Source organism: Erythrolamprus reginae, chromosome 2 (genome assembly GCF_031021105.1).
Source record: "Erythrolamprus reginae isolate rEryReg1 chromosome 2, rEryReg1.hap1, whole genome shotgun sequence".
Classification (NCBI taxonomy): Eukaryota; Metazoa; Chordata; class Lepidosauria; order Squamata; family Dipsadidae; genus Erythrolamprus; species Erythrolamprus reginae.
Window position 1 is genome coordinate 46,079,925 of NC_091951.1, and position 25,915 is coordinate 46,105,839.

The 25,915-nt window shown below is 41.2% G+C and overlaps 1 protein-coding gene across 1 annotated transcript in view; it reads left to right on the top strand.

Annotated features, from left to right (window-relative positions):
• Window positions 1-14,120: 14,120 nt before the first annotated feature.
• Window positions 14,121-25,915, top strand: part of SLC25A20 (solute carrier family 25 member 20) — a 47,001-nt gene continuing 35,206 nt past the window's right edge. The window contains exons 1-3 of the mRNA XM_070738095.1: window positions 14,121-14,555; window positions 20,638-20,730; window positions 22,145-22,272. Coding sequence (XP_070594196.1) covers window positions 14,439-14,555; window positions 20,638-20,730; window positions 22,145-22,272 — 338 coding nt within the window. The 5' untranslated portion in view covers window positions 14,121-14,438. The remainder of the gene's footprint in view (window positions 14,556-20,637; window positions 20,731-22,144; window positions 22,273-25,915) is intronic.

The following is a 25,915-nucleotide window of genomic DNA, read 5'->3' on the forward strand; positions in this document are numbered from 1 at the left end:
AATAATAATAATAATACATTGCCCATGGTTCTTTAAACTTTGCACCTCTTTTTGTTTTATTTATTTATTAAATAAATAAAGTCTCCTTAGGGACTCTAGGCAGATCACAACAAAGACCAAAACATATACATAATATGAAAAGCTCTAAAAATAACCAATCTAAAAACCATTTGAACTCCACAGTTAGAAAACATACATGCCATTTATGGCCGGATCTCAATGGTACACCATCCGATCAACGGCCCCAGGTCTTCGCAGCTTTCCTGAAGGCCAGTAGGTTAGGGGTAGTCTGGATCTCAGGAGGTAGCTGGTTCCAGAGAGCTGGGGTAGCCACAGAGAAGGCCCTTCCCTGTGGACCCACCAGCTGACACTGTTTAGTGGACATGACCCGGAGAAGAACAACCCTATGGGCCCTTATCGATCGTTGAGAGCTATATGGTAGGAGGTGACCTCGTAAATAGTCTGGCTCTAAGCCATGTAGGGCTTTAAAGGTAACGAACCACTCATAGAATTGCACCTGCTGATTAATCGAGAAGCAGTGCAATCCGTGGAGGATAGGTGTAACCAGTGATGGCCTCCTATGGGTATGGTCAAGTATGCAGAACTGATAGAAAAAAATTGGTCAGGTATGCGGAAACGATAGAAAAAATTGAATTCTTTTCTTTTTTTCCCTTCTGGGCTCTGGGTGTGTTTTTCCTATTGCAGTAAATGAGGTTGAATGTGTATAATTTTAGAAGAGCTGTGTGTACGTGTGTGTGTATGTGTTTGTGTATACATACACATACAGTTTATACAGTAGATAATGTATATTTTTGTGTGCCTGTGTGTAATATGTATGTACACATATGACATATATACATAGAATTAAATAGTATATTTTGGATGTTCAGTACAGTGATACCTCGACATACGAGTTTAATTCGTTCCAGACCTGAGCTCGTAAGTCGATCAACTCGCATCTCGAATGAATGCCTTTAGACTTTGTTTTTCACGCCGAGATAACCGGAAGCAAAGAGATTCTTGCGCCACCTAGTGGAAGCTCGGCTTGTATCCCGAATTTGAGCTCGGGTGTCGAACAGAAATTTCGTTCACGTCGTGGCTTGTAACTTGGAATACTCGCACGTGGAGCAGCTCGTATCTAGAGGTACTACTGTAATTGTAAATAGATAGGGAAATTGTATCTCTTTGAGGTGAGGAAAGGCCAGGCACCCTAACCCAAACTCTTGGTGTGAGTGACGTCAGTTTGGCCACCCTTAAGGCAGTCACATGACCTTTAAACCACCCCTGTCACATGATCACAAAGCCACTTCCACCTGGTCACATAGCTGGCAAGCCACACCCACAAAATATACACGCCAACGGTGTAGTAGTAAAAAAATTTACAGAAATTCACTGGGTGTAATGTGGGTGTACCTAGGTGCACCCACAACAGCTCGTGGGGCTGCATTCTGGACCAACTGTAGTCTCTGAATACTCTTCAGGGGTACAGGTGGGCTTGTTACTCATGTACCTGCCTCCCAGCTGCGTGTCAACAGCCCTGCCTGTGCTGCTCGAGGAGGTAGCCAGGCTGGCGGTGGGGTTCCCCAGACTTATTGTTCAGAAACTTCAGATCATGCAGAATGCAGCTGCGAGAGCAATCATGGGCTTCCCTAGGTATGCCTATGTCAAACCAACACTCCGCAGTCTCTATTGGTTGCCGATCAGTTTCCGGTCACAATTCAAAGTGTTCGTTATGACCTATAAAGCCCTTCATGGCATCGGACCAGAATATCTACAGGACCGCCTTCTGCCACACGAATCCCAGTGATCGATTAGGTCCCACAGAGTTGGCCTTCTCCAGGTCCCGTTGACTAAACAATGTCATTTGGCGGGACCCAGGGGAAGAGCCTTCTCTGTGGTGGCCCCGACCCTATGGAATTAACTCCCCCCAGAGATCAGAATTGCCCCCACCCTCCTTGCCTTTCGTAAGCTCCTCAAAACCCACCTCTGTCGTCAGGCATGGAGGAATTGTGATATTCATTCCCCCCAGGCCTATACAATTTATGCAGGGTATATTTATGTGTATGTTTGGTTTTTAATAAGGGTTTTTAGTTATTTTAAATATTAGATTTGTTATATGTTGTTTTATTGCAGTTGTTAGCCGCCCTGAGTCTACGGAGAGGGGCGGCATACAAATCTAATAAATAGATAGATAGATAGATAGATAGATAGATAGATAGATAGATAGATAGATAGATAGATAAGTAAGAGTGCGTTGCAATAATCTAACCACGAGGTGAAAAGGGCACGAGTGACTGTGAGAAGAAAGGTTTGCTCTTTCTCTTGATCCATTCACTCTTTCCATATTTTATTTTGTGATTTGATCGTCACGATGACTAAGCCCCTTTATTTAGACAAAGGAAGTCCTACACAGTTTACAAAATGAATCAGCAGTTGTAAGCATCTCAATTCAGGGCTTGGAAGGAAACGATTGTCTGTCTGAAGGGACACCCTTCCAGATTGTGTAATGAAACAATATCTGCTGCTTGGAGCAACAGATGCTGGAATCTACCCAAAGTAGAGGAAGCAGATGGGTCTTGCCCACGCTCAGATTTCTTTGTGGCAGGCATCATTGCAACAAATAATTTTTTTTTTAAAAAAAGGTACCCTGTTTCCCCGATAGTAAGACACCCCCGATTGTAAGACGTATCGGGGGTTTCAGGGGGGTCGGCTAACATAAGCCGTACCCCGAAAGTAAGACATATCTCTTACTTTCAGGGAAACACGGGGGTATTGCCGGGAGGGAGCCCGATGACGTCGCTTCCAAGCTCCCCGCGCGCCCCTCGCCTTCGCCTCGCCGCAGCGCCAACGCCTCTTCCCCTGCCGAGGCTCGGCTGCAAGCGGCCAGCGAGGCCGACCGGCTCCGAGGCGAGCGGCCGGAGCTGCGCCCTCCTTCGCCCGCCTCCTTTCCGGCAGGCAGGTGGGGCTGCCCAACTGCGCAGAGCGGTTCCTCCCCTCCAAACACACACTTCCCCAACACGCGTCTGCGGCTCCACGCGTGCCCTTCTGGACTCTGGGGAGATGCCTTCGGGAACGCGACCCTTTCAATTTTTTTCCAATGTAAGACATACCCCGAAAGTAAGACGTAGTGGGGCTTTTGGGGGTAAAAAGAAAGTAAGACACTGTCTTACTTTCGTGGAAACACGGTATATGATTAACACTTCTAGGATAGATTTGGCTTTGGGAGCAACGACGGAAGTGTCTTTAATTTTCTGGCATTTCTCAACAAGGAAGGGCAGAAGGTATAAAGACTATGAGCATACACAAACCAATTTTCCTTTGCTACTAGCCACTACAGGTTTCTATCATTATCTATTTATATCATCTACAACTACAGAGATTCCAGCTCTAATTTGTGTATTGTATAGAGCAGCGATGGCGAACCTTTTTGGGTTCATGTGCCAAAAGAAGTGTGTGTAGGTGTGATAGCATGCGTGTATGTGCCAACACTGCATAACCGAGTGAGCTCCTGTTACCAATGTTCCCTTTAAAGTGCGCGCCTGTGCGCCCGCACGCCCAAAAACTACCTTGCGTGCATCCTTTTCCAAGGCCGCGCAACGGAGCTGGGCATTGGAGGTGGGGAGCGATGAAGGTTTTTTCTTATTTTGAACATCGGGTGTGCATGCACGCGCACCCCCCATCCCCCTGCCAGCCTGCCGGGGGGGCAGCAGGGAGGCCACAACTGAGAGGCTCGGCACCGGCCCATCCGTGGCGGGGGGGGCAGGGGGGGGCTCCCTTTCCTTCTCTCATCACCTATGTCTACCTCTGGTGCCCCTGGCCTCTCGCCACTGCCCCCCGTCCACCCAATCTGCCCCTCTCTCTCCGGCTTTCTCATCCTCCACCTCCCGCCTTGGGGCGCAGCTCCTTCTGCAACGGTGGCTGCAGCGGCGGTGGTGGCTGTAGCTTCTCCTCCTCCTCATCCCCGCTCCCAGCAAGGGGGCTGTGAGCAGGTTTTCTCCGAGCGCTTCAGGAATGCCCCCTCCCCCGCAGCCCCTTCACTGGGAGCACTTTCATCCCAGGCTGTCAGCAAGGGGGCTGCAGGAGAGGCGGGGCAGGCGTTCCCGAAGCGCTCGGAGAAAGTGCTCTCACAGCCACTTCGCTGAAAGAGAGAGAGAAAGAGAGAGAGAGAGAGAGAGAGCAACAGACAGAGTGAGATAGAAAGAAAGAAAGAGAGAGGGAGATAGAAAGTGAGAAAAAGAGAGAAAGAAAGAGGGGGAAGAAAGAGAGAACAAGAGAGAGAGAAAGCAAGAGAGAGAGAAAAAAACAAGAGAGAGAAAGAGTGTGTGAGAGAGAAAGTGAGTGAGTGAGAGACAGAGAAAACAAGAGAGAGAGAGAACAAGAGAGAGAAAGAGAGAGAGAGCAACAGACAGAGCAAGATAAAAAGAGAAAGGGAGAGAGAAAGTGAGAAAAAGAGAGAGAGCAAGAGGGGGAGAGAGAAAGAGAGAGAGAGAAAGAGAGAGAAAGAAAGCAAGAGAGAGAGAGAGAGAGGAATGGATAGAGAGAGAGGGGAAGAAAGCAAGCGAGAGAGAGTGAGAGAGAGAAAGAAAGGAAGAGAGAGAGAAGAGAGGAAGGAAGAGAGAGAGAGAAATGATAGAAAAAAGAGGAGAAAAAAAGAGAAACAAGAAAATGATTGAGGCAGAGAATGAGAGGAAAGAGAGAGAAACAAAAGAGAGAAGAGAAGTGACTCTTGATTTAAAGCATATGGTAAAAAGCACCTAAATAATAACAGAGAAAATAACCCCAGCCCTCACTCTTTAAACCCCTAAATTACCATTTCCCATTCCCTTCACTGGTATTCACCATTGAATAAGACACTTAGTGATCCTGATATTTATAACCATAATTGTTTATTAACAATAATTATTTTTTTGCAATAATAACGCTGATTGGCCGAGATTTCGGCCAATCAGCAATGGCAGATGAAAGTTTGGCAATGACATATGATGTCATCGGGCGGGAAAAACCGTGGTATAGAAAAAAAACCAGCGAAGTATTTTTTAATTAATATTTTTTGAAAAACCATGGTATAGGCTATTTGCGAAGTTCGAACCTGAGAAAATCGAGGGAACACTGTATAGGCTATAGGCTATGTCAGCCTTGTAAGTCAAGACAAGGGAAGCGGTGTGCTCTGACCCATATTTGGGCAGATCAGGTTGCCCTGATAGACCAGTCTCACCAGAAAAACACTCAAGACGAGAGGAAGCATGCCCAGCAGAAATAGCTCCACTTTTTTGTAGGGTTACATCAACAGAATCTTGCCAGTCTGAAAGTATATCTGTCCCCCAACACCTTTGCAGTCCAAGAAATTAAGACTATACATAGCAAAGTCATGAAAAATGGGGAAGATCTTTCTGCTAGGTCTACCCATAGTTGGGTTGGACTCAGTTGCCCCAACCCTGAACCCATCATTATGTTTGATCTTTTTAATTTGGTCCCTGATTGTTGTGGTTGGCTCTGGCCCAGCTCCTGCCCCAGGGAATGGGGAGGTGGATGCAGGGGAAAATTCAACATGTCACAGGCCTGTGTTATTGCCGACAGAATCAGTTCAGAGTTTAGTTTCCTTGGATGAAGAAGAAGGTGGGAGTGACTCGGCAGAGGAGGGCTTGGCACACAGCCCAGGCAGTCAATCTCCCTTATCTTCCATTGATTTGGATGAAAACGTTTTGGACCTACGCAAGCGCAGAATTATGCATAGAAGAGACCAAGTAAGAACATATTACAGGAAATAAGGGAGGCCACTTGTGTTTGGGTGGGGCTCCAGTAATTAGGGCTGCTGCTATAAATAGCAGCATGTGGTTTTGGCTGTTGTGGAAGAATATCTGATCAGAGTTCGTCAGGAATCTTGTGTTGCTGGACTTTGTTGCTTTTTCACTCCTTTGAAACCAAAGCAGAGCAACGTGTGTGTGTGTCTCACTTCGTTGGAAGAAGAAGGGGTGTGAAGTTTCTTCACAGCTGCTAGCTAAGTACTTAATGACTGCTTAAGGGAAATTGTACAGACTACTTGTTTTGGGACAAGTGCTCTTTACAATACAAAAAGAGTGCTTTGTTTATTTTGAATTTTGTGATAAAGAACATTGTTTTGAATTTTCAAATCTGTGTGTATCTGAAATTTGTACCCTTGAATTTTCGGGAGGCTCCTATCAGAGAGCCTGGCAGAACACTGATTAAATCAATATATGGTACATGAGAAAAATTTGGGAGACCTTCTCTCTCTCTCTCTCTCTCTCTCTCTCTCTCTCTCTCTCTCTCTCTCTCTCTCTCTCTCTCTCTCTTCTGACTATGACTAGGAGGAATGTAAAAATGGCCAATTTATAAAATCCAATTCTTGTTAATTCGTGTTATGTAAGAAAGCTGAATCAACCGAATAGGGCTCTCTCCCGCTGCCGCTGCTATGGGTTAATTGACCTGGGCCAAACCAGGAGCAACCCACCGCTGATGCTGTCTGATGGAATGGGATGGAGACAGTGCAGCTATCCTTGCCTTGTTGACCTCACTATGGCTTTTGATACCACCAACCATGATATCCTTCTTGAATGGCTCTGGGGTTGGGAGAGGTTTACTTCCTTCAAGGCTGTTTCCAGTCGGAGTTGATCAACAATGAGAAGTCTGATCTCTAGCCCATGCTTTGTGGAGTCTATAGGAGCCATAGTTCCCTCTAAGCTGAGCAGTGAGCAATTGCTCACTTAAAAATCATCATCAACTCAGAGTTTTCCAAACCTGCCCAGAAGCCGAGAGGGAAAGAGTGAGAGGGAAGGAGAGAGAGAGGAAGAGAGGAAGAGAGAGAAACAGATAGAAAAAAGAGAGGAAGGAAAAGAGAAAGAAAAAGAATGGGAGTAAGGAAGAGAGAAAGAAAATCAAAATCTAGTTTGAAACTAGCTCAACTATTTAAGTGGCATTTTGATATTGATAGAGTTGCCCTATTATGAGCTCACTGTTATAGACACACAGTACAGTATTTTATTTTGAAATTCTCTGAGGCAAAACAGGGCCGGTGTTTTATTTGTTTGTTTGTTTATTTGTTTGTTTGTTTGTTTGTTTATTTATTTATTTATTTATTTATTTATTTATTTATTTATTTATTTATTTATTTATTTATTTATTTATTTATTTATTTATTTATTTATTTATTTATTATTTCTGTGCCACCCAGTCCCGAAGAGACTGCCGCTCAGACACTATACTTTTCCGCCCACCCCCCCAAAAAATTAGAGGGAACACTGATAGGAGCTGGTGCTTTCTCCACTCCTATTTAACATCCCCATGAAGTGACAATGGAACTTCAAAACAAATCAGATTTCTACAAGGTATGGGAGAAATGGTACCAATGGTTAACCAAAAAAAAAAAAAATACTTAACAATCTTTTCCAAAGACAAGAAACTCGGTTTGCCTTCTAAAGTTCCACCGAAAAACAAACAACAATAATAGAGTAAGATTAAATATTGATCACAAACAACTGAAGGGTAAACATAGACTTTTACAACATAACTTTTTAATGTGGTTTGCATCACAAAAACATCTACATCCCCACACAAACACCAAAACTTACAACTACAATTTTGCATCTAATCTACTACCCCTTACCATATACACCCACCACATAACTAAATTATAAAGTCGTATACTTCCGAAATGTCTGCCAGGTAGCAGACATCTTTTTTCCTCTTCCCCTCTTCCCCTTTTCCCTCTTCCTAACAAACTCCTTTCCCTTTACTGCTTCCATTACTTTATTTATTTACTTTATACTATATTTATTTATTTATTTATTTACTTACTTACTTACTTACTTACTTACTTACTTACTTACTTATTTATTTATTATTAGATTTGTATGCCGCCCCTCTCCGTAGAGTCGGGGCGGCTCACAACAATAACAAGAACAATGTAAGAACAAATCTAATAATTTAAAAAACACTAAAAACCCCATTATTAAAAGCAAACACACACACAAACATTCCATGTATAAACTGTATAGGCCTGGGGGAGATGTGTCAGTTCCCCCATGCCTGACGGCAGAGATGGGTCTTAAGAACTTTACGAAAGGCAAGGAGGGTGGGGGCAGTTCTAATCTCCGGGGGGGAGCTGGTTCCAGAGGGTCGGGGCCGCCACAGAGAAGGCTCTTCTCCTGGGTCCCGCCAAACGACATTGTTTAGTCGACGGGACCTGGAGAAGGCCAACTGTGTATTACTTAAAGATATACAATTGTTGTTTTGACTTTTGGATACGTTTCAAACTACGTAGAATATAAGACCTTCCTTTATTCCTCATTCCCTTTTTTCCCTTCCCTTTCCCCCCTTTTTTTCTAATTTTTAATACTCAATAAACTTCTTTAAAAAAAAAAAAAAACCATCCCCATAAAGTTGATGGATGATCTCATCCGGCATGGTGAGACGTGTTATGATGATATTCAGTGGTGTGTTTCTGCCTGTGGGGAGTTAAGTGATGCTGCAACCAACCTCTCTTGGCGCCTGAAGGCTGTTGAGGTCAGGATGGGGAGCAACAGACTGAAACTAAATCCTGGCAATCCCAAAGGTGCTTTTTCAAGAGGCAACTGGACTTTCTGGTTTTTCTTTGAAGAGGTTTCACTTCTCAGCCAAGAAGCTTCTTCAGCTGTGGCTGGATGGTGGAGAATGGATGGATTTATTTTATTTTATTTTATTTTATTTTATTTTATTTTATTTTATTTTATTTTATTTTATTTTATTTTATTTTATTTTATTTTATTTTATTTTATTTTATTTTATTTTATTTTATTTTATTGTTTGTTTATTATTTATTTATTTATTTACTTACTTACTTACTTACTTACTTACTTACTTATTTATTTATTTATTTATTTATTTATTTATTTATTTATTTATTTAGTCCAATACACAATACATATTGAAGAGGATAGACATGAGGTATTATATATAAAGAAAAGATATAAAAGTAGAGGAGAAGATATATGAAAGGAAGAAAAGATATCTATGATATATGAGATAAGGAGAGACAATTGGACAGGGGACGAAAGGCAGGCTAGTGCACTTATGTATGCCCCTTACTGACCTCTTAGGAACCTGGAGAGGTCAATCGTGGATAGTCTAAGGGAGAAATGTTGGGGGTTAGGGGTTGACACTACTGAGTCCGGTAATGAGTTCCACGCTTCGACAACTCGATTGCTAAAGTCATATTTTTTACAGTCAAGCTTGGAGCGATTAATATTAAGTTTGAATTTGTTGCGTGCTCTTGTGTTGTTGCGGTTGAAGCTGAAGAAGTCATTGACAGGCAGGACGTTGCAGCATATGATTTTGTGGGCAATACTTAGATCGTGTTTTAGGCATCGTAGTTCTAAGCTTTCAAGACCTAGGATTGATAGTCTGCTTTCGTAGGGTATTCTGTTTAGAGTGGAGGAGTAAAGGGCTCTTCTGGTGAAGTATCTTTGGACATTTTCTAGGGTGTTGATGTCCGAGATGTGGTATGGGTTCCAGACAGATGAACTGTATTCAAGGATTGGTCTGGCAAAAGTTTTGTAGGCTCCTTTATACTCCTTTCAGACAGCTGGTCATTTGCATTCTTTTAGAGAGTCATTCAGGCCACCTGGAGGCTTATCTGCAGGGGTGGGCTGCTAGCCGGAACACTAAATTGCACTTGCTGCTGTGGCTTGTGAGTGCTTGTGGGGCCAGCGCGATTTTGCTTCTGTACCTGCGGAGATAGCAAAACTGCTCATGGAGCCGCAGGTGCACCCGTGTTTCGGCATGTGTGGAAGGAAAAAAAAGCTTGCTGAAACATGGGCGCGCCTGTGGCTCTGTGTGCAATTTTGCTATCTCCACAGGTGCAGAAGCAAAATCATGCTGGCCCCGCAAGCACTCACGAGCCGCCGCGGTGAGCCCAATTTAGCGTTTTGGCTAGTTAACTTTGTGTGCCTTACTAAGATCCTCCTATTATGATGTAATATCCTGCCAAATCTAACATCACTTCCTTCTTCTTCATCCTAAAACTCCATTCTCTTCTCTACCTCTCTCATGTGAAGACATATTTGTTGTGTTGTCCCTCGACACATGTTTTATTTTCTATTTTTATAATAAAGAAATCTTGTTATTGAACAAATGACTAAAGGCTTCATCTATCGCCTCCGCAGGGTTAATGTTCTAACGGACTCACAAATTGCAACACTGAGTAGTGCAAATGGGTGTGGAGCCTTCTTGAAACTGTTGAAAGCACCGTGTTGTAGACTGGAGATGGGCGATGTTGGATCCCTCCCTAGCAGTCCTCTGTCCAAAATGTGGACTTTGCTGTCTTCAAAAACGTAGATGGACTGCTGAATCTTGTCCTGGTGTGTTTGTTCTCCTATGTCGTGCCATGTGTTTATGAAGTTGTTGTTTTATTTACACAATATACCGATCTGCACATGGTTCACTGCATTGTACTGCATATACCATGTTGCTCAGCTTGTGTCTGGGTGTTTTACCTCGTGGTGGACAAACTTCTGCCTTATTGTATTACTGTATTAGGTTTGAAATGTGATTATGTTGTGTTGGCTAAAGATCCTCCTGAGCTTTACACCCTAAGGGGTGTATTGGTGTATTTTCTAGTACGCCCTAAGGGGCGTACATAAGTGCACTGGTGTGCCTTTCGTCCCCTGTCCAATTGTCTTTCCTTTCTCTCGCTTATCATATATATTCTCTTCCTTTCATATATCCTCTCCTCTAAGTTCACTTTTACCCTTATATATATTACAACATGTCTATTTTTCTTCCTATGTATTTGTGTATTGGACAAATGAATAAATAAAATTAATAAATAAAGTGTTCCCTCGATTTTCGCGGGTTTGAACTTTGCAAAAAGTCTATACCATGGTTTTTCAAAAATATTAATTAAAAAATACTTTGCGGTTTTTTCCCCTATACCATGGTTTTTCCCTCCCGATGATGTCATATGTCATTGCCAAATTTTTGTCCGCCTTTAATAAATATATTTTTAAATAAACTTTAATAAATAAACATGGTGAATAATAATCTAAATGGTTGCTAAGGGAATGGGAAATTGTAATTTAGGGGTTTAGAGTGTTAAGGGAAGGCTTGTGATACTGTTCATAGCCAAAAATAGTGCATTTACTTCCGCATCTCTACTTCGCGGAAATTCAACTTTCGCGGGCAGTCTCGGAACGCATCCCCCACGAAAATCGAAGGAACACTGTATTCCTGCAGTTGCAAGGGATTGCTCTTGAAGAGTTTCCAGAATCTCCTGTTGATTCAAAATGCAGGAGCCTGCATAGTTTTGCACAGGTCTAAGTTTGAGTGTGTGGGGTTATGGCTACTTGAAGGACTAACTATCCCATTATATCTACCCAGTCCATCAGAGCAAGAAGACAAGGTAGAGGAGAAGACAAGGAGAGCCAGTTTGAGGTTGTAGAAGTAGTCCTTGAATTATGACCACAACTGAGCCCCAAATTTCTGTTGCTAAGTGAGACATTTGTGAAGTGAATTTTGCCTCATTTTACAACCTTTCTTGTCACAGTTGTTAAGTGAATTTAATTTATTTAATTTTAATTTAATTTATTAGATTTGTATGCCGCCCCTCTCTGGAGACTTGGAGCGGCAGTCATTTATTGCAGTTATTTAATATTAGCATGAGAGCAGCAGTGGGCTACAAGCCGGAACGCTAAATTGCGCTCGCCGCCACAGCTCGTAAGTGCTTAAGGGACCAGCGTGATTTTGCTCCTCCACCTGTGGAGGTACCAAAATAGCACATGGAGCCGCAGGTGCGCCCATGTTTCAGCAAGGTTTTTTTGCTTCTGCGCATGCCGAAAAACGGGCGCCCTTGCGGCTCCGTGCGCGATTTTGCTACCTCCACAGGTAGAGAAGCAAAATCGCACTGGTCCCGCAAGCACTTACGAGCTGCGGCAGCAAGTGCAATTTAGTGTTTCTGCTCATAGCCCACCACTGCATGATAGTTAAGTGAATATGGCTTCCTCATTGACTTTGCTCGTCAGAAGATTGCAAAAAGTGAGCACATGACCCCTGGACCAAACAATCGTCATAAACACGAACCAGTTGCCTAGCATACGAATTTTGATTACCATATATGACCATGAGCATGCTGCGACCATTATAAGTGGGGAAAATTGTCATAAATCACATTTTTCAGTGCCATTGTAACTTCGAATAGTCACTAAATAAGCTGTTGCAACTTAAGGATTGCTGCAGTTAAGACACCAGGCTACAAACCAGGAGACTGAGTTCTAGTCCCATTTTAGGCATGAAAAATGGTTGGGTAATCTTGGACCACTAGCTCTCTCTGTTAAATTCACATCATAGCAGGGGTGGGCTACTGCCCGGACGGGTGGGGGGGAACGCAGTGGGGTAGCAAAAATGGAGCTCCACCCCAGAGCACCCAATTTGCACTGAAAGATGTTGAAAGAAAAGGCAGGGTGTCCTGCATAAGCCACCCTTTCTTTCTTTCTTTCTTTCTTTCTTTCTTTCTTTCTTTCTTTCTTTCTTTCTTTCTTTCTTTTCTATCTATCTATCTATCTATCTATCTATCTATCTATCTATCTATCTATATATATATATATATATATATATATATATACACTGTATATGTATATACATATATATCACATGTTTTTTGCTGAAATTTTAAAATTAAGGGAGACTAGGATGGCACCATTTCGTCCTTGTTCTGGCCTATATATACTTCTCAGGGCGGCTCACAGCAGTATAAAAATTACAATTAACAACAATAATAAAAAATAGTAGTAGTACATAGTAAATAATAGTAAAAATTTTGGTAGTCCTTCACTGCCAACACAGGGTTGTTGTTGTGAGGAAAATAGGAGCAATGAGTGCTGTTTGTATAGATAGCATATCTATAGTTACACTTTTATTTTTATAATAATATGTTGTGGGTACCATACATTAGGAAAGGACATCTAATTGGATCAAAAAGAAATGGTCTCCTCTGGGGTGGCTCCCTCCTTATGGAATAACCTTCCCCAGAGATAAGATAACCCTCCACCTTGATACTTTTCCATATAATGCTGAAGATGTGGTTCTATTGGCCTGGAGACCCTAAGATGATGATACAGAACTGATGAAGTGCTTTGTGTGATTGTTTTGTTGTTCCCATAAGAGGTGGAGTATATGGGTTAATGTTTAATTTTGTAAGCTGCCTGAGTCACCATGTGTGTGAGTTGGGTAATCATATAAATTTGTTTAATAAATAAACAGTAATTGTAATATTCTGCAGTACAAGCACAGCTGCTTTGCATGTGACAGAAATGAGAAAGCAAAAACATCCCTGGAGAAGAGAATTTATGCAGTCAGCTGTGGTGGGAAGCAAGTTACAGAATCTTGGAAGAAGAAGAAAAAACCCAGGAGTCTTAAAGTTGTCAATTTTGAAGATCTCTGATTTAGTGTTATTAAGAATTCAGATATGTGAAGAGAGACATACATGAGCTAGAACTGTTTGTTTTTCACTAAAAAAAATCATATATGCAGAGCTGTCCTCCCTTTACTTATTGACAGTAGAGACAATTTTAATGAAACAAAAACAAAATTTAAATGTATTATTGTTATTTTAGAGTTTAACTATTACATTTGTCATTATATATTGTTTTTATCATTGCTGTAAGCCGCCCGGAGTCTACGGAGAGGGGCGGCATACAAATCTAATAAATACTACTACTACTACTACTACTACTACTACTACTACTACTACTAATAATAATAATAATAATAATAACTCCTAAAATGGCCAAAATCATCATCATCTTCTTCTCCTCCTCCTCGTAGTATTTATATGCCGCCCACTCCAAAAGACTCAGCGCTTAAACACGAAGAGATGAATGAATATACTGTATTTACTGAATGCTTATTTTGTTTTATTTTTTTTGCCAAACATGTATAGTAGTAATTTCTATAAACATAAGTAAAAAGTAACGATAAAAGACGACAATAGAACAGAAGGACAGGGACGGTAGGCACAGTGGTGCACTTATGCAAATAAATACATTTCAACTTTAAACCATATTTTGAATGAAACCAGTAAGCCACTTATTAGTTGCATACAATATAAACCCGTATCTTATTGCGTGATTTTTGTATGCAAAGGGAGTAAGACCGAGACAAAGATTTGGCACCAACTCCTGAAGAAAGATACATATATTAACATATAGAACAATAGAAACTGCAAAAATCACCAGCAGCTTTTTACGGAACAACTGGTTAATATGGTAACACTCTCCCGGGTAGGTATAGATCGCGGCTGGCGGAAGCAGGAACAATAGCAGCCTCTCTAGGCATCTCGGAGGTCCTCCTCTTTTTTTCCGCCTGGTTGGGGAAGGAAAAAGCAGGGTAAAGGTTGCTTCAAGAGGCGAAGTCAAAAGCTGGAAGAGTTGCATTTGGCTTCTGAAGCAGCCATGGCGGAACAACCTAAGTCCCCTCAGGCTCCTATTAGCCCCGTGAAAAACTTCTTCGCGGGTGGCTTCGGAGGCGTCTGCTTGGTCTTCGTGGGACACCCATTGGATACTATCAAGGTGAGGGGGGGGGGGGTGTAGAGGAAGGACTACAATCCCCGGTAGACACTGCGCAAATGGGGAGGAGAGGCAATACAGTACTGTACTGTAAAAACTGGGGTCAACGAACTACTGTTCCCAGAATGCACTTTGTGTAAGGAGCCTCAGAATTATTTTTCTCATGGAAAAAGAATTAATTTTATTTATTTATTTGTCAAACTTGTATAGGATAGTAGTAGTAGAGTAGTAGATAGTAGTATAGGATAGTAGTAGTAGAGTACAAGTGCACTAGAGCAGTGTTTCCCAACCTTGGCAACTTGAAGATATTTGGACTTCAACTCCCAGAATTCCCAGCCAGCAAATGCTGGCTGAGGAATTCTGGAAGTTGAAGTCCAAATATCTTCAAGTTGCCAAGGTTGGGAAACACTGCACTAGAGTGCCTTCTGTCCCCTGTCCTATTGCTCTCCTATATCTCCTATATCTTTCTTCTATTCCTATATCTCTTCTTCTATTCTTTCATTATATTTTATTCCTATATATTCTATTCTTTCTTAGATATATTTTACTATGAGTATATCCTCTATAACCTTCATTATGTTTTTTACTATGTGTATACCCACTAAAACCCTCATCGTGTATTGGACAAAATCAATCAATCAATCAATCAATCAATCAATCAATCAATGATAGTAGTGCATGCATGATAGTAGTGCATAAGTACACCAGCGTGCCTTCCGTCCCCTGTCCTAATGTTTCTCTCTTACTAGTATCATGTATATAAACATTGTTATATATACTGCTCAAAAAAATAAAGGGAACACTTAAACAACACAATATAACTCCAAGTAAATCAAACTTCTGTAAAATCAAACTGTCCACTTAGGAAGCAACACTGATTGACAATCAATTCCACATGCTGCTGTGCACATTCAACTTTGTACAGAACATTCAATGAGAATATTTCATTCATTCAGATCTAGGATGTGTTCTTTGAGTGTTCCCTTTATTTTTTTGAGCAGTGTATTTTTATACCACCAATACGTATTTGACAAAACAAATAAATGAAATAAAAATAAAATAAATGAAAAGTTTGTATAAACATAACATAAGTAAAAAGTAACAATAAAAGACCTCTTACAGACCTCTTAGAAACAGGGAGATGTGGATTGTATAGAGTCTTAGGTTAAACTTTTGTGGTTTGGGGAAGAAACCAGAGAGTCAGGTAGTGCATTTCAGGTATTGATCACTGTTGCTCAAGTCGTATTTTCTGCAGTCGAGTTTGGAGTGATTTACATTGAGTTTGAATCCCTTTAGATAGCAGAAAGAGCAGGGTTTTTTTTTTAAAAAAGTGTTAATTTTACATGTCAGATTTATAATACAGTGTTCCCTCAATTTTCGCGGGTTCGAACTTCGCAGAAAGTCTATACCACGGTTTTTCAAAAATATTAATTAAAAAATAATATTGCGGGTTTTTTCCCTATACCACGTTTCCCCCCACCCGATGACATCATATGTCATCGCCAAACTTTCGTCTGCCTTTAGTAAATATTTTTTTTTAATAAACTTTAATAAATAAACATGGTGAGTAATAATCTGAATGGTTGCTAAGGGAATGGGAAATTGCAATTTAGGGGTTTAAAGTGTTAAGGGAAGGCTTGTGATACTGTTCATAGCAAAAATAGTGTATTTACTTCCGCATTTCTACTTTGCGGAAATTCGACTTTCGCGGGCGGTCTCGGAACGCATCCCCCGCGAAAAGCGAGGGAACACTGTACACCTTTAATACATGATTTCAAGATATATGTATACATGATAATAACATATTTGGAAGGGACCTTGGAGGTTTTCTAGTGCAACCCCCTGCTTAGGCAAGAAATCCTAAACCACTTCAGACAAATGGTTGTCCAACATCTTCTTTAAAAATTCCAGTGTTGGAGCATTCGCAACTTCTGGAGGCAAGTTGTTTCACCGATTAATTGTCCTGATTGTCAGGAAATGTCTCCTTAGTTCTAAATTGCTTCTCTCCTTGTTTAGTTTCCACCCATTGCTTCTTGTTCTACCCTCAGGTACTTTGGAGACTATGTCGACTCCTTCTTCTTTCTGGCAACCACTGAGATATTGGAACACTGTTATCATGTCTCCCTCAATTCTTCTTTTCATTAAACTATTCGTATTTAGTTCCTGCAACCGTTCTTCATATGTTTTAGCCTCCAGTCCCCTAATCAACAGAGTCTATAGGTTAGGGGTGCAATGCATCTTGCCCACCCCCTGGTTTAGCAAAGGGGAAAAAAGTTGTGATATGTCACGTGACCACAGAGTGATGCTGCGAGTTTGACACCCCTGCTCTAGATCAGAAACAATTGCTGGGTACAATGGTTTGCAGGGCATAATTGGAAATGTTGCAGTTAACTTTTAAAGCCTCAGACAGCTATGCGTTCTGCTATCTAAGGGACCACCTTTGTCCTTAGAGGCTTCCTCGGCTGATAAGATCTCCAGGAGACGCCCTTTTGCCTTCTGGCATGTAAGAGTTTGTCTTCTGTTGATTATTAATTTTTTAATGTTGTAATCCTCCTCGAGAGAGCCAGTTTAGAATACAGTGATACCTCATCTTACAAATGCCTTGTCATACAAACTTTTCGAGATACAAACCCGGGGTTTAAGATTTTTTTGCCTCTTCTTCCAAACTATTTTCACCTTACAAACCCAAGCCGCCGTCACTGGGATGCCCCACCTCTGGACTTCTGTTGTCAGCAAAGCGCCTGTTTTTGCGCTGCTGGGATTCACCTGAGGCTCCCCTCCATGGGAAACCCCACCTCCGGACTTCTGTGTTTTTGTGATGCTGCAGGGGAATCCCAGCAGGGCAATCCCAGCAGGGCAATCCCAGCAGTGCAAAAACGGGTGCTTTGCTGGCAACGGAAGTCTGGAGCTGGGGTTTCCCAGCGAGGGGAACCTCAGTAAAATCGCAGCATCGCAAAAACACAGAGGTCCGGAGGTGGGGTTTCGAGGACTTCGGTGTTTTTGCGATGCTGCGATTTCACTGATGCTCCCTTCGCTGGGAAACCCTACCTCTGGACTTCCGTTGCCAGCGAAGCGCTCGTTTTTGCAATGCTGGGATTCCCCTGCTGGGATTTTCCTGCAGCATCGCAAAAACACAGAAGTCCAGATGTGGGGTTTCCCATGGAGAGGAACCTCAGGGGAATCCAAGCAGTGCAAAAACGGGCGCTTCGGCTGGCAAAAGGGGTGAATTTTGGGCTTACACGTATTAATTGCTTTTCCATTGATTCCTATGGGAAACATTGTTTTGTCTTACAAACTTTTCACCTTAAGAACCTCGTCCCGGAACCAATTAAGTTTGTAAGACAAGGTATCACTGTACTGGATTAAAGCATCAACTAAAAACCAGGAGACTTGTGAGTTTTATACTCACCTTGGGCATGAAGCCGGTTGAACAGTCTTGGGCCAGTCACCCTCTCTCAGCCCTAGGAAGCAGGCAATGGCAAACCACTCCTAAAAACCTTGCCAAGAAAAATGCAAGGACTTGTTGAGGCAGGCTCTGAGAATCAAACAGGATTAAACACAACGGGGGTAGGGATCATTTATTATTTTATTTATTTATTTATTTTGTCCCATACACAATGAGGGTTTTAGTGGGTATATATCTATATACACATAGTAAAATACATGATGAAGGTTATAGAGGAGATACTCATAGTAAAATATATTTAAGAGATAATAGAAAAGAAGTTATAGGAATAGAACATATCAGTGAAAGAATAGAAGAGATATAGGAATAGAAGAAAGGTATAGAGATATAGGAGAGTAATAGGACAGGGGACGGAAAGCACTCTAGTGCACTTGTACTCGCCCCAATCATGCTTGAAAAGAAAATGAGGCATGAACTAAATAAAAAGGTGAAAGGTGATTTTGGGGTTTTTTTTAAAAGCAGAAATAAACGCAAATAAATCTGGCATTCTTGGATGCTCTGCTATGCCAAATTAACACAGATCAACTGATTCTTTTCCATGTGTAAGTTACAATCCACAAGTACCGAACCATTGCCTGTTAGGAACTACTAACAGATGTATCATTCAAAGCCATGAGTCTGAATTTTGATCATGTGACCGTGGGAATGCTGCAACGGTCATAAGTAGTGTTGGGTGAACCCAACGGAGTTCGGGTTCGGTGAGTTCGGCCGAACTTTGCCATGAAGTTCAGATGAGTTCGCCAGTTCGCCGAACCCAAACCCGAACAGCAGCAACCCCGCTGCAGTGTCCTTTTCCGTAAAAATAAACAAGGAGGTGGGGAATTCCCCACCTCCTTTTGCTTCCTTTCATTATTAAAAACATAGAAACATAGAAGAGTGACGGCAGAAAAAGACCTCATGGTCCATCTAGTCTGCCCTTATTTTTCTGTATTTTATCTTACAATGGATATATGTTTATCCCAGGCATGTTTAAATTCAGTTACTGTGGATTTACCAACCAGGTCTGCTGGAAGTTTGTTCCAAGGATCTACTACTCTTTCAGTAAAATAAAAAGATGCCGCAGCAGCGCTGTAAGCAAAAGGAGGTGGGGAATCCTACAATGGGATTCCGGGGGCGGGGCTTTGACATCACGGAGACTCCTTCCTCCCCGTTTCGGTCGGCCAGGAAGGAGTCTCCGTGACATCTTCTGATTGACCTGAATGCTTATTGGTAACAACTATTTTTCTGGCGAACTGTGTCTTCCTCCCTTCCTCTTCCCATCCCGCTTTCATTAAAAAGTAACCGGTAGAGGAGAGGAAGGTAGAGTACAAAAGGCAGACTGATGAAAAGGAGCGGAAAATTGGTGCAATACAGGATATTATTTTACGATTGATTGATTTAAAATGTATGTATATGCATGTTATTGATATACTTCAGGCTATGTGTATATTGCTATATACATGGAATGAAAAATGGAAAAAAAATCTTTTATTTTAAAAATTCTTTAAAAAAAAATAACCAGTAGAATTGGGAATGGGAAAACTGTCAATGGTCAAGTTTATTTCAGAGGTCTTGGATACAGCTCTCTGTCTCCAGATAAGGTGGATAAAAACACATACAGTGGTACCCCTAACCTAAGAATGCCTCTACTTATGAACTTTTCTGGATAAGAACCGGGTGTTCAAGATTTTTTTGCCTCTTGTCAAGGACCATTTTCCACTTATAAACCCGAGCCTCTGATACTGTAACCGGAAAAGGCGGGGAGAAGCCCCTGTGGGACCTCTCTAGGCATCTCCTGGGAGGAAACAGGGCCTCGACCCTTCCTGTGGTTTCCCCAATTTCACATATTATTTGCTTTTACATTGATTCCTATGGGAAAATTGCTTCTTCTTATAAACCTTTCTACTTAAGAACCTGGTCACAGGACGAATTAAGTTCGTAAGCAGAGGTACCACTGTACAGCATATTTACCCTAAGTTTTTGAAGTTACTGCTGACCATTGTTGGATATACCGAGATGGAGAGACCAACAGTTCATCTTATTATAAAACTGTTTTCTTAAATTTGTTAGAAAAGAAGGAGTAGGTGACTAAATCATATGTGGATGGATATTTTGACTTAATCAATGGACTAAGTCAGTGATTTTCAACCTTTTTTGAGCCGCGGCACATTTTTTACATTTACGAAACCCTGGGGCACATTGAGCGGGGGGGGGCGCTAAAAAAGTTTGGACAAAAAAATTATCTCTCTCTCTTCCTCCCCTTTGCTCTATTTCTTTCTCCCTCCCTCTTTCTCTCCCTTCCTTCCTCTTTCTTCCTCTCTCTCTCCATCCCTCTTTCTTTCTCTTCCTTCCTTCCTCTCTTTTTTGCTCTTTCTCTCTCCCTCCCTACCTCCCTCTATGTCTTTCTCTCTCTCCTTCCCTCCCTCTCTCTCTCTCTCTTGCTTTCTTTCTATTTCTCTCTTTCTCTCTCTCTCGCTCTTTCTCTCTCTTGCTTTCTTTCTTTCTCTCTCTTCCTTTCTCTCTAAGCTTCGCGGCACACCTGACCATGTCTCGCGGCACACTGGTTGAAAAACACTGGACTAAGTACAGTAATGCAAGCACAACTTTCATATTCTTTCCATGTTCCTTATTATTTTGTAGGTCAGAATACAAACTCAGACGAAGCCTTTGCCGGGAGAAGCTCCTCTTTACGCTGGGACCTTTGACTGTTTCCGAAAGACCCTTGTGAAAGAGGTATTTCGCCAGCTCACTCGCAGCGCCTGCCAGTGAGGTCATATTCTTATGCATATTATTGATTTTGAATTTGTGTCAGAATGATACTCGAGACTAGGAAATTCTTGGAGTATAAGCTTAAACTTTTTTTCCTATGCGAAAATCTAATGGTGAGATGCAAGGAAGCTGTTCAGTTTTTAGGCATAAGTATTTAAAAGGTAAAAGAGTCCTTTGTTCTTAATCAATCATGATTTATTCTTATGTGCCCAAGCCACAGTTTGCCTTGGGTTCCTGCATCTTGATCTTTGAAACCCCCACAGTGATTTATAAAAACATCTGTCATATAATAAAGTCGTAATAATAAAAATGGTAGTCTGTAATATGGTAAATGATTTAGCTTTACTAGATAAATGGTCAAAGCAATGGAAACTGCAGTTTAATGTTTCCAAATGTAAAATAATGCACTTGGGGAAAAGGAATCCTCAATCTGAGTATTGTATTGGCAGTTCTGTGTTAGCAAAAACTTCAGAAGAGAAGGATTTAGGGGTAGTGATTTCTGACAGTCTCAAAATGGGTGAACAGTGCAGTCAGGCAGTAGGGAAAGCAAGTAGGATGCTTGGCTGCATAGCTAGAGGTGTAGCAAGCAGGAAGAGGGAGATTATGAGCCCGGTATATAGAGTGCTGGTGAGACCACATTTGGAATACTGTGTTCAGTTCTGGAGACCTCACCTACAAAAAGATATTGACAAAATTGAATGGGTCCAAAGACGGGCTACAAGAATGGTGGAAGGTCTTAAGCATAAAACGTATCAGGAAAGACTTAATGAACTCAATCTGTATAGTCTGGAGGACAGAAGGAAAAGGGGGGACATGATCGAAACATTTAAATATGTTAAAGGGTTAACTAAGGTTCAGGAGGGAAGTGTTTTTAATAGGAAAGTGAACACAAGAACAAGGGGACACAATTTGAAGTTAGTTGGGGAAAAGATCAAAAGCAACGTGAGAAAATATTATTTTACTGAAAGAGTAGTAGATCCTTGGAACAAACTTCCAGCAGACCTGGTTGGTAAATCCACAGTAACTGAATTTAAACATGCCTGGGATAAACCATATATCCAAGATAAAATACAGAAAATAGTATAAGGGCAGACTAGATGGATCATGAGGTCTTTTTCTGCCATCAGACTTCTATGTTTCTATGTAGTAAAAAGACAGGTAACCCTCGACTTATGACCATAATGGAGCCATTTAAGTGAAACATTTAAGTGAGTTTTGCCCCATTTTAGGACACTTTTGATAAGTGAATCACTGGTCGCTTGGCTGCTATTTACTGTACATGATTCATAGAGTGATTTTGTTGTATTATTTGTGCTTGAGATGAGCCACCATCTACATTTAGTAAATAAATAATCCACCGACCTACTATTTCTTACAGGGCGTCCGTGGCTTGTATAAGGGTATGGCAGCCCCCATTGTTGGAGTAACTCCCATGTTTGCTGTGTGCTTCTTTGGATTTGGCTTGGGCAAAAAGCTTCAGCAGAAAACCCCGGATGACATCTTGACGTGAGTAATGAAATTGTTAAGACTGTTTCAGAGATGCTCTCTTGAGGTTTTCCAATCTGTTCTTTTTTATCCCCCAAAATTACGCATTCTGTCATTGCAGCCAAAATGAAGTCTTATTTTTGTTGGTTATAAATAGAGGGGTCTTTTTTTAATTACAAAAAAAAAATTGGTGAATTTTAAAGTTTCCTAAAAAAAAAGTGGGACTGATTGCACTAGCTATAAACAGACATTATGTGGGTTGTTTTTGTGTAGTTAGTTCTCTTCCCAGGCAAAGCAGATGTCTGTTTAGGAGGTTTTTACCTCAGTGGGGTATGTGACAATCATAAAAGGCTTGTAACGCTTTCTCTTACTTGTGATTCAGAATATGGGTAGTGTTCATGTAACAATGGCAATTGGAGTCGGAATTTCTGTCGCTAAGCAACAAGTGCGACGTCACCTAACCATGCTGATTAGCAATGGAAATTCCGGCACTTTCAGTTGCTGTCATTAAGCAAATCATACTGAGTCATTAAGTAAGGCTATCAGTTTTTTTCTGAACGCTAAACAAATGATTTCCTCAACACTGTCAAACTATTTACTAAATCTGCACTATTATTAATCTTCTCATCATTTCTATCACCCATCTCCTCCCGCTTATGACTGTATGACTAACTTTGTTGCTTGTATCCTTACAATTTATATTGACTGGTTTTTAATATGATTTGATTGCTTATTTGTATCCGGGCTATTATTAAGTGTACCTTATGATTTTTTACAAATTTGTCTTTTTTTTAATGTACACTGAGAACCTATGAAGTAAGTCAAATTCCTTGTGTGTCCAATCATACTGGGCCAATAAAGCTATTCTATTTCTATTTCTATTATTTCTATTCTATTCTATTCTATTCTATTTCTATTCTATTCCATTCCATTCCATTCGGTTGCACTTATACCTTCTGCCAGTTTCTTCATTAAATTTGCTTGTAGGAAGTGCAAAGAAGGTTTGCAAATGGTGATCGTGTGAATCTGGGGAATGTTGCGACCGGCATTATTTATTACACCACTCATTCTGCACGAAATAGGCCAACTCACCCTGGCCAACTCGCTATGGGATAACTTGCTGTGGAACAACTTGTCGCAGGACAATGCAACACATACAAAAACTAAATTAATTTGGTTGAACTGTGGCCAATAATAATCAGATTATCCCTACATAACAAGAATTTACAATAATTTTTATAAAAATGTAGTCACTAATAATATAAGTAATCGAATGAAACAATTAGTGCAGCATTGAATTGTCCCATGCCCAGTTGGCCATGATGAGGCAGCCATAGCGACTTGTGCTAGATCCCATTCAGCACCATCGTTGGTTTGGGCAATTGCTGATGGAATGTTTATTAAGCAAGGACCACTTACCCTGTATCCCTCAAAACAAAACCTCCTCTGATAATAAGCCCAACCAGGCTTCTGAGTGCATGGCCAGAAGGCTTATTTCAGGATTAAAAATATATACACATAAGATAGAGTCTTATTTTCAGGGAAACACGGGTATATATAAATCTAATCTATATGCCACGATAACTATTCTGCAAGACCCACTTTTCTACATCGTTCATTCTCATTACATTAGTCATCTGCCCAGTACATTTTCAGTTCTCTCTTAACAACATCCAGGTCTTAAGGAATTACCGGATTTTACAAACATCCATTCTGCTTTGTTTATTTATTTTTTTAAAAAAGAGGTACTTTTGCGCTAACATGTAGAGTCCTGGTTACCTGACTGTAGTTTTTAGACCATTAAAAAGGACTGATAATAACAATAGTCCTTAGAGGTATATTACAACGCTCTCTAAGCAGTTTACAGAACCAGCATATTTTCCCCCCAACAATCTTGGGTCCTAAAATGAGTAGAACTTAATTCTGAATGAATTAATAATAATTCTGAACAAATTAATTAATCAACAGACTCAAACTCAACCCGGATAAGACGGAGTGGCTGTGGGTTCTGCCTCCCAAGGACAATTCCATCTGTCCATCCATAACCCTGGGGGTGGAATTATTGACCCCCTCAGAGAGGGTACGCAACTTGGGCGTCCTCCTCGATCCACAGCTTACATTAGAGAACCATCTTTCAGCTGTGGCGAGGGGGACTTTTGTCCAGGTTCGCCTGGTTCACTAGTTGCGGCCCTACCTGGATCGGGACTCACTGCTCACAGTCACTCATGCCCTCATCACCTCAAGATTCGACTACTGTAACGCTCTCTACATGGGACTACCTTTGAAAAGTATTTGGAAACTTCAGATCGTGCAGAATGCAGCTGCAAGAGCAATCATGGGCTTCCCAAGGTATGCCCATGTTACACCAACACTCCGCAGTCTTTCCGGTCAGAATTCAAAGTGTTGGTTATGACCTATAAAGCCCTTCATGGCATCGGACCAGAATATCTCCGGGACCGCCTTCTGCTGCACGAATCCCAGCGACCGATTAGGTCCCACAGAGTTGGCCTTCTCCGGGTCCCGTCGACTAAACAATGTCGTTTGGCGGGGCCAAGGGGAAGAGCCTTCTCTGTGGTGGCCCCAACCCTCTGGAACCAGCTCCCCCCTGACATTAGAACTGCCCCCACTCTCCTTGCCTTTCGTAAACTCCTTAAAACCCATCTCTGTCGTCAGGCATGGGGGAACTGATATAACTTTCCCAGGCCTATATTGTTTATGTATGGTATGTTGTGTGCATGTCTTTTAAATTATGGGTTTTAAGTTTTAATTATTAGATTTGTATTCTACATTGTTTTTTCTATTACTGTTGTGAGCCGCCCCGAGTCTATGGAGCGGGGCGGCATACAAATTTAACAAGCAAACAAACAAACAAACAAACAAATAAATAAATGTTGCAGAAGCCACAGTGTTCTCTGTGAGATGGTATTTTTGTGTAGCTAAAGTTTGATTAAGAAAGTTTATAAAAACAAAGAAATCAAATATTTGTGTTTGTCTTTATCTCCCATGTAGATTGAAGAACTCTAGTTCAGGAGTAGCAAGATATTGTCCATAGTCATCACATACGTGTTCTCAGATATTTCCCTTGATGTCCACCAGGTTTCATTATCCTCACTTAATTTTTCCCCATGATATTGGGATGCTTTGACTTATTGCAAAGCATCAACTTTTTATTGATTTATTTATTTGTCAAGTACGTATAGGTAGTATACAAAGATATAACACTGTTCATATACATGAGATGGCTACTAATAAGAGGGAAACAGTAGGACAGGGGATGGAAGGCACTCTGGTGCACTTATGCATGCCCCTTACTGACCTCTTAGGAATTGGGTGAGGTCAACAGTGGATACTCTAAGGGTAAATTTTCGGGGTTAGGTGATGATACTACAGAGTTCCATGCATTAACTACTTGGTTGCTAAAGTGGTATTTTCTGCAGTTGAGTTTGGAGTGGTTTACTTTGAGTTTGCATCTGTTGTGTGCTTGTGTATTGTTGTGGTTGAAGCTAAAGTGGTCGTTGACAGGAAGGGCATTGTAGTAGATGATTTTATAGGCTAATGCTTAGGTCGTGTTTAAGGCAACTTCTACCATTTTATTTATTTGCAGCAATACCCTGCGGAGAGGGGCGGCATACAAATCTAAATAATAAATAAAAATAAATAAAAT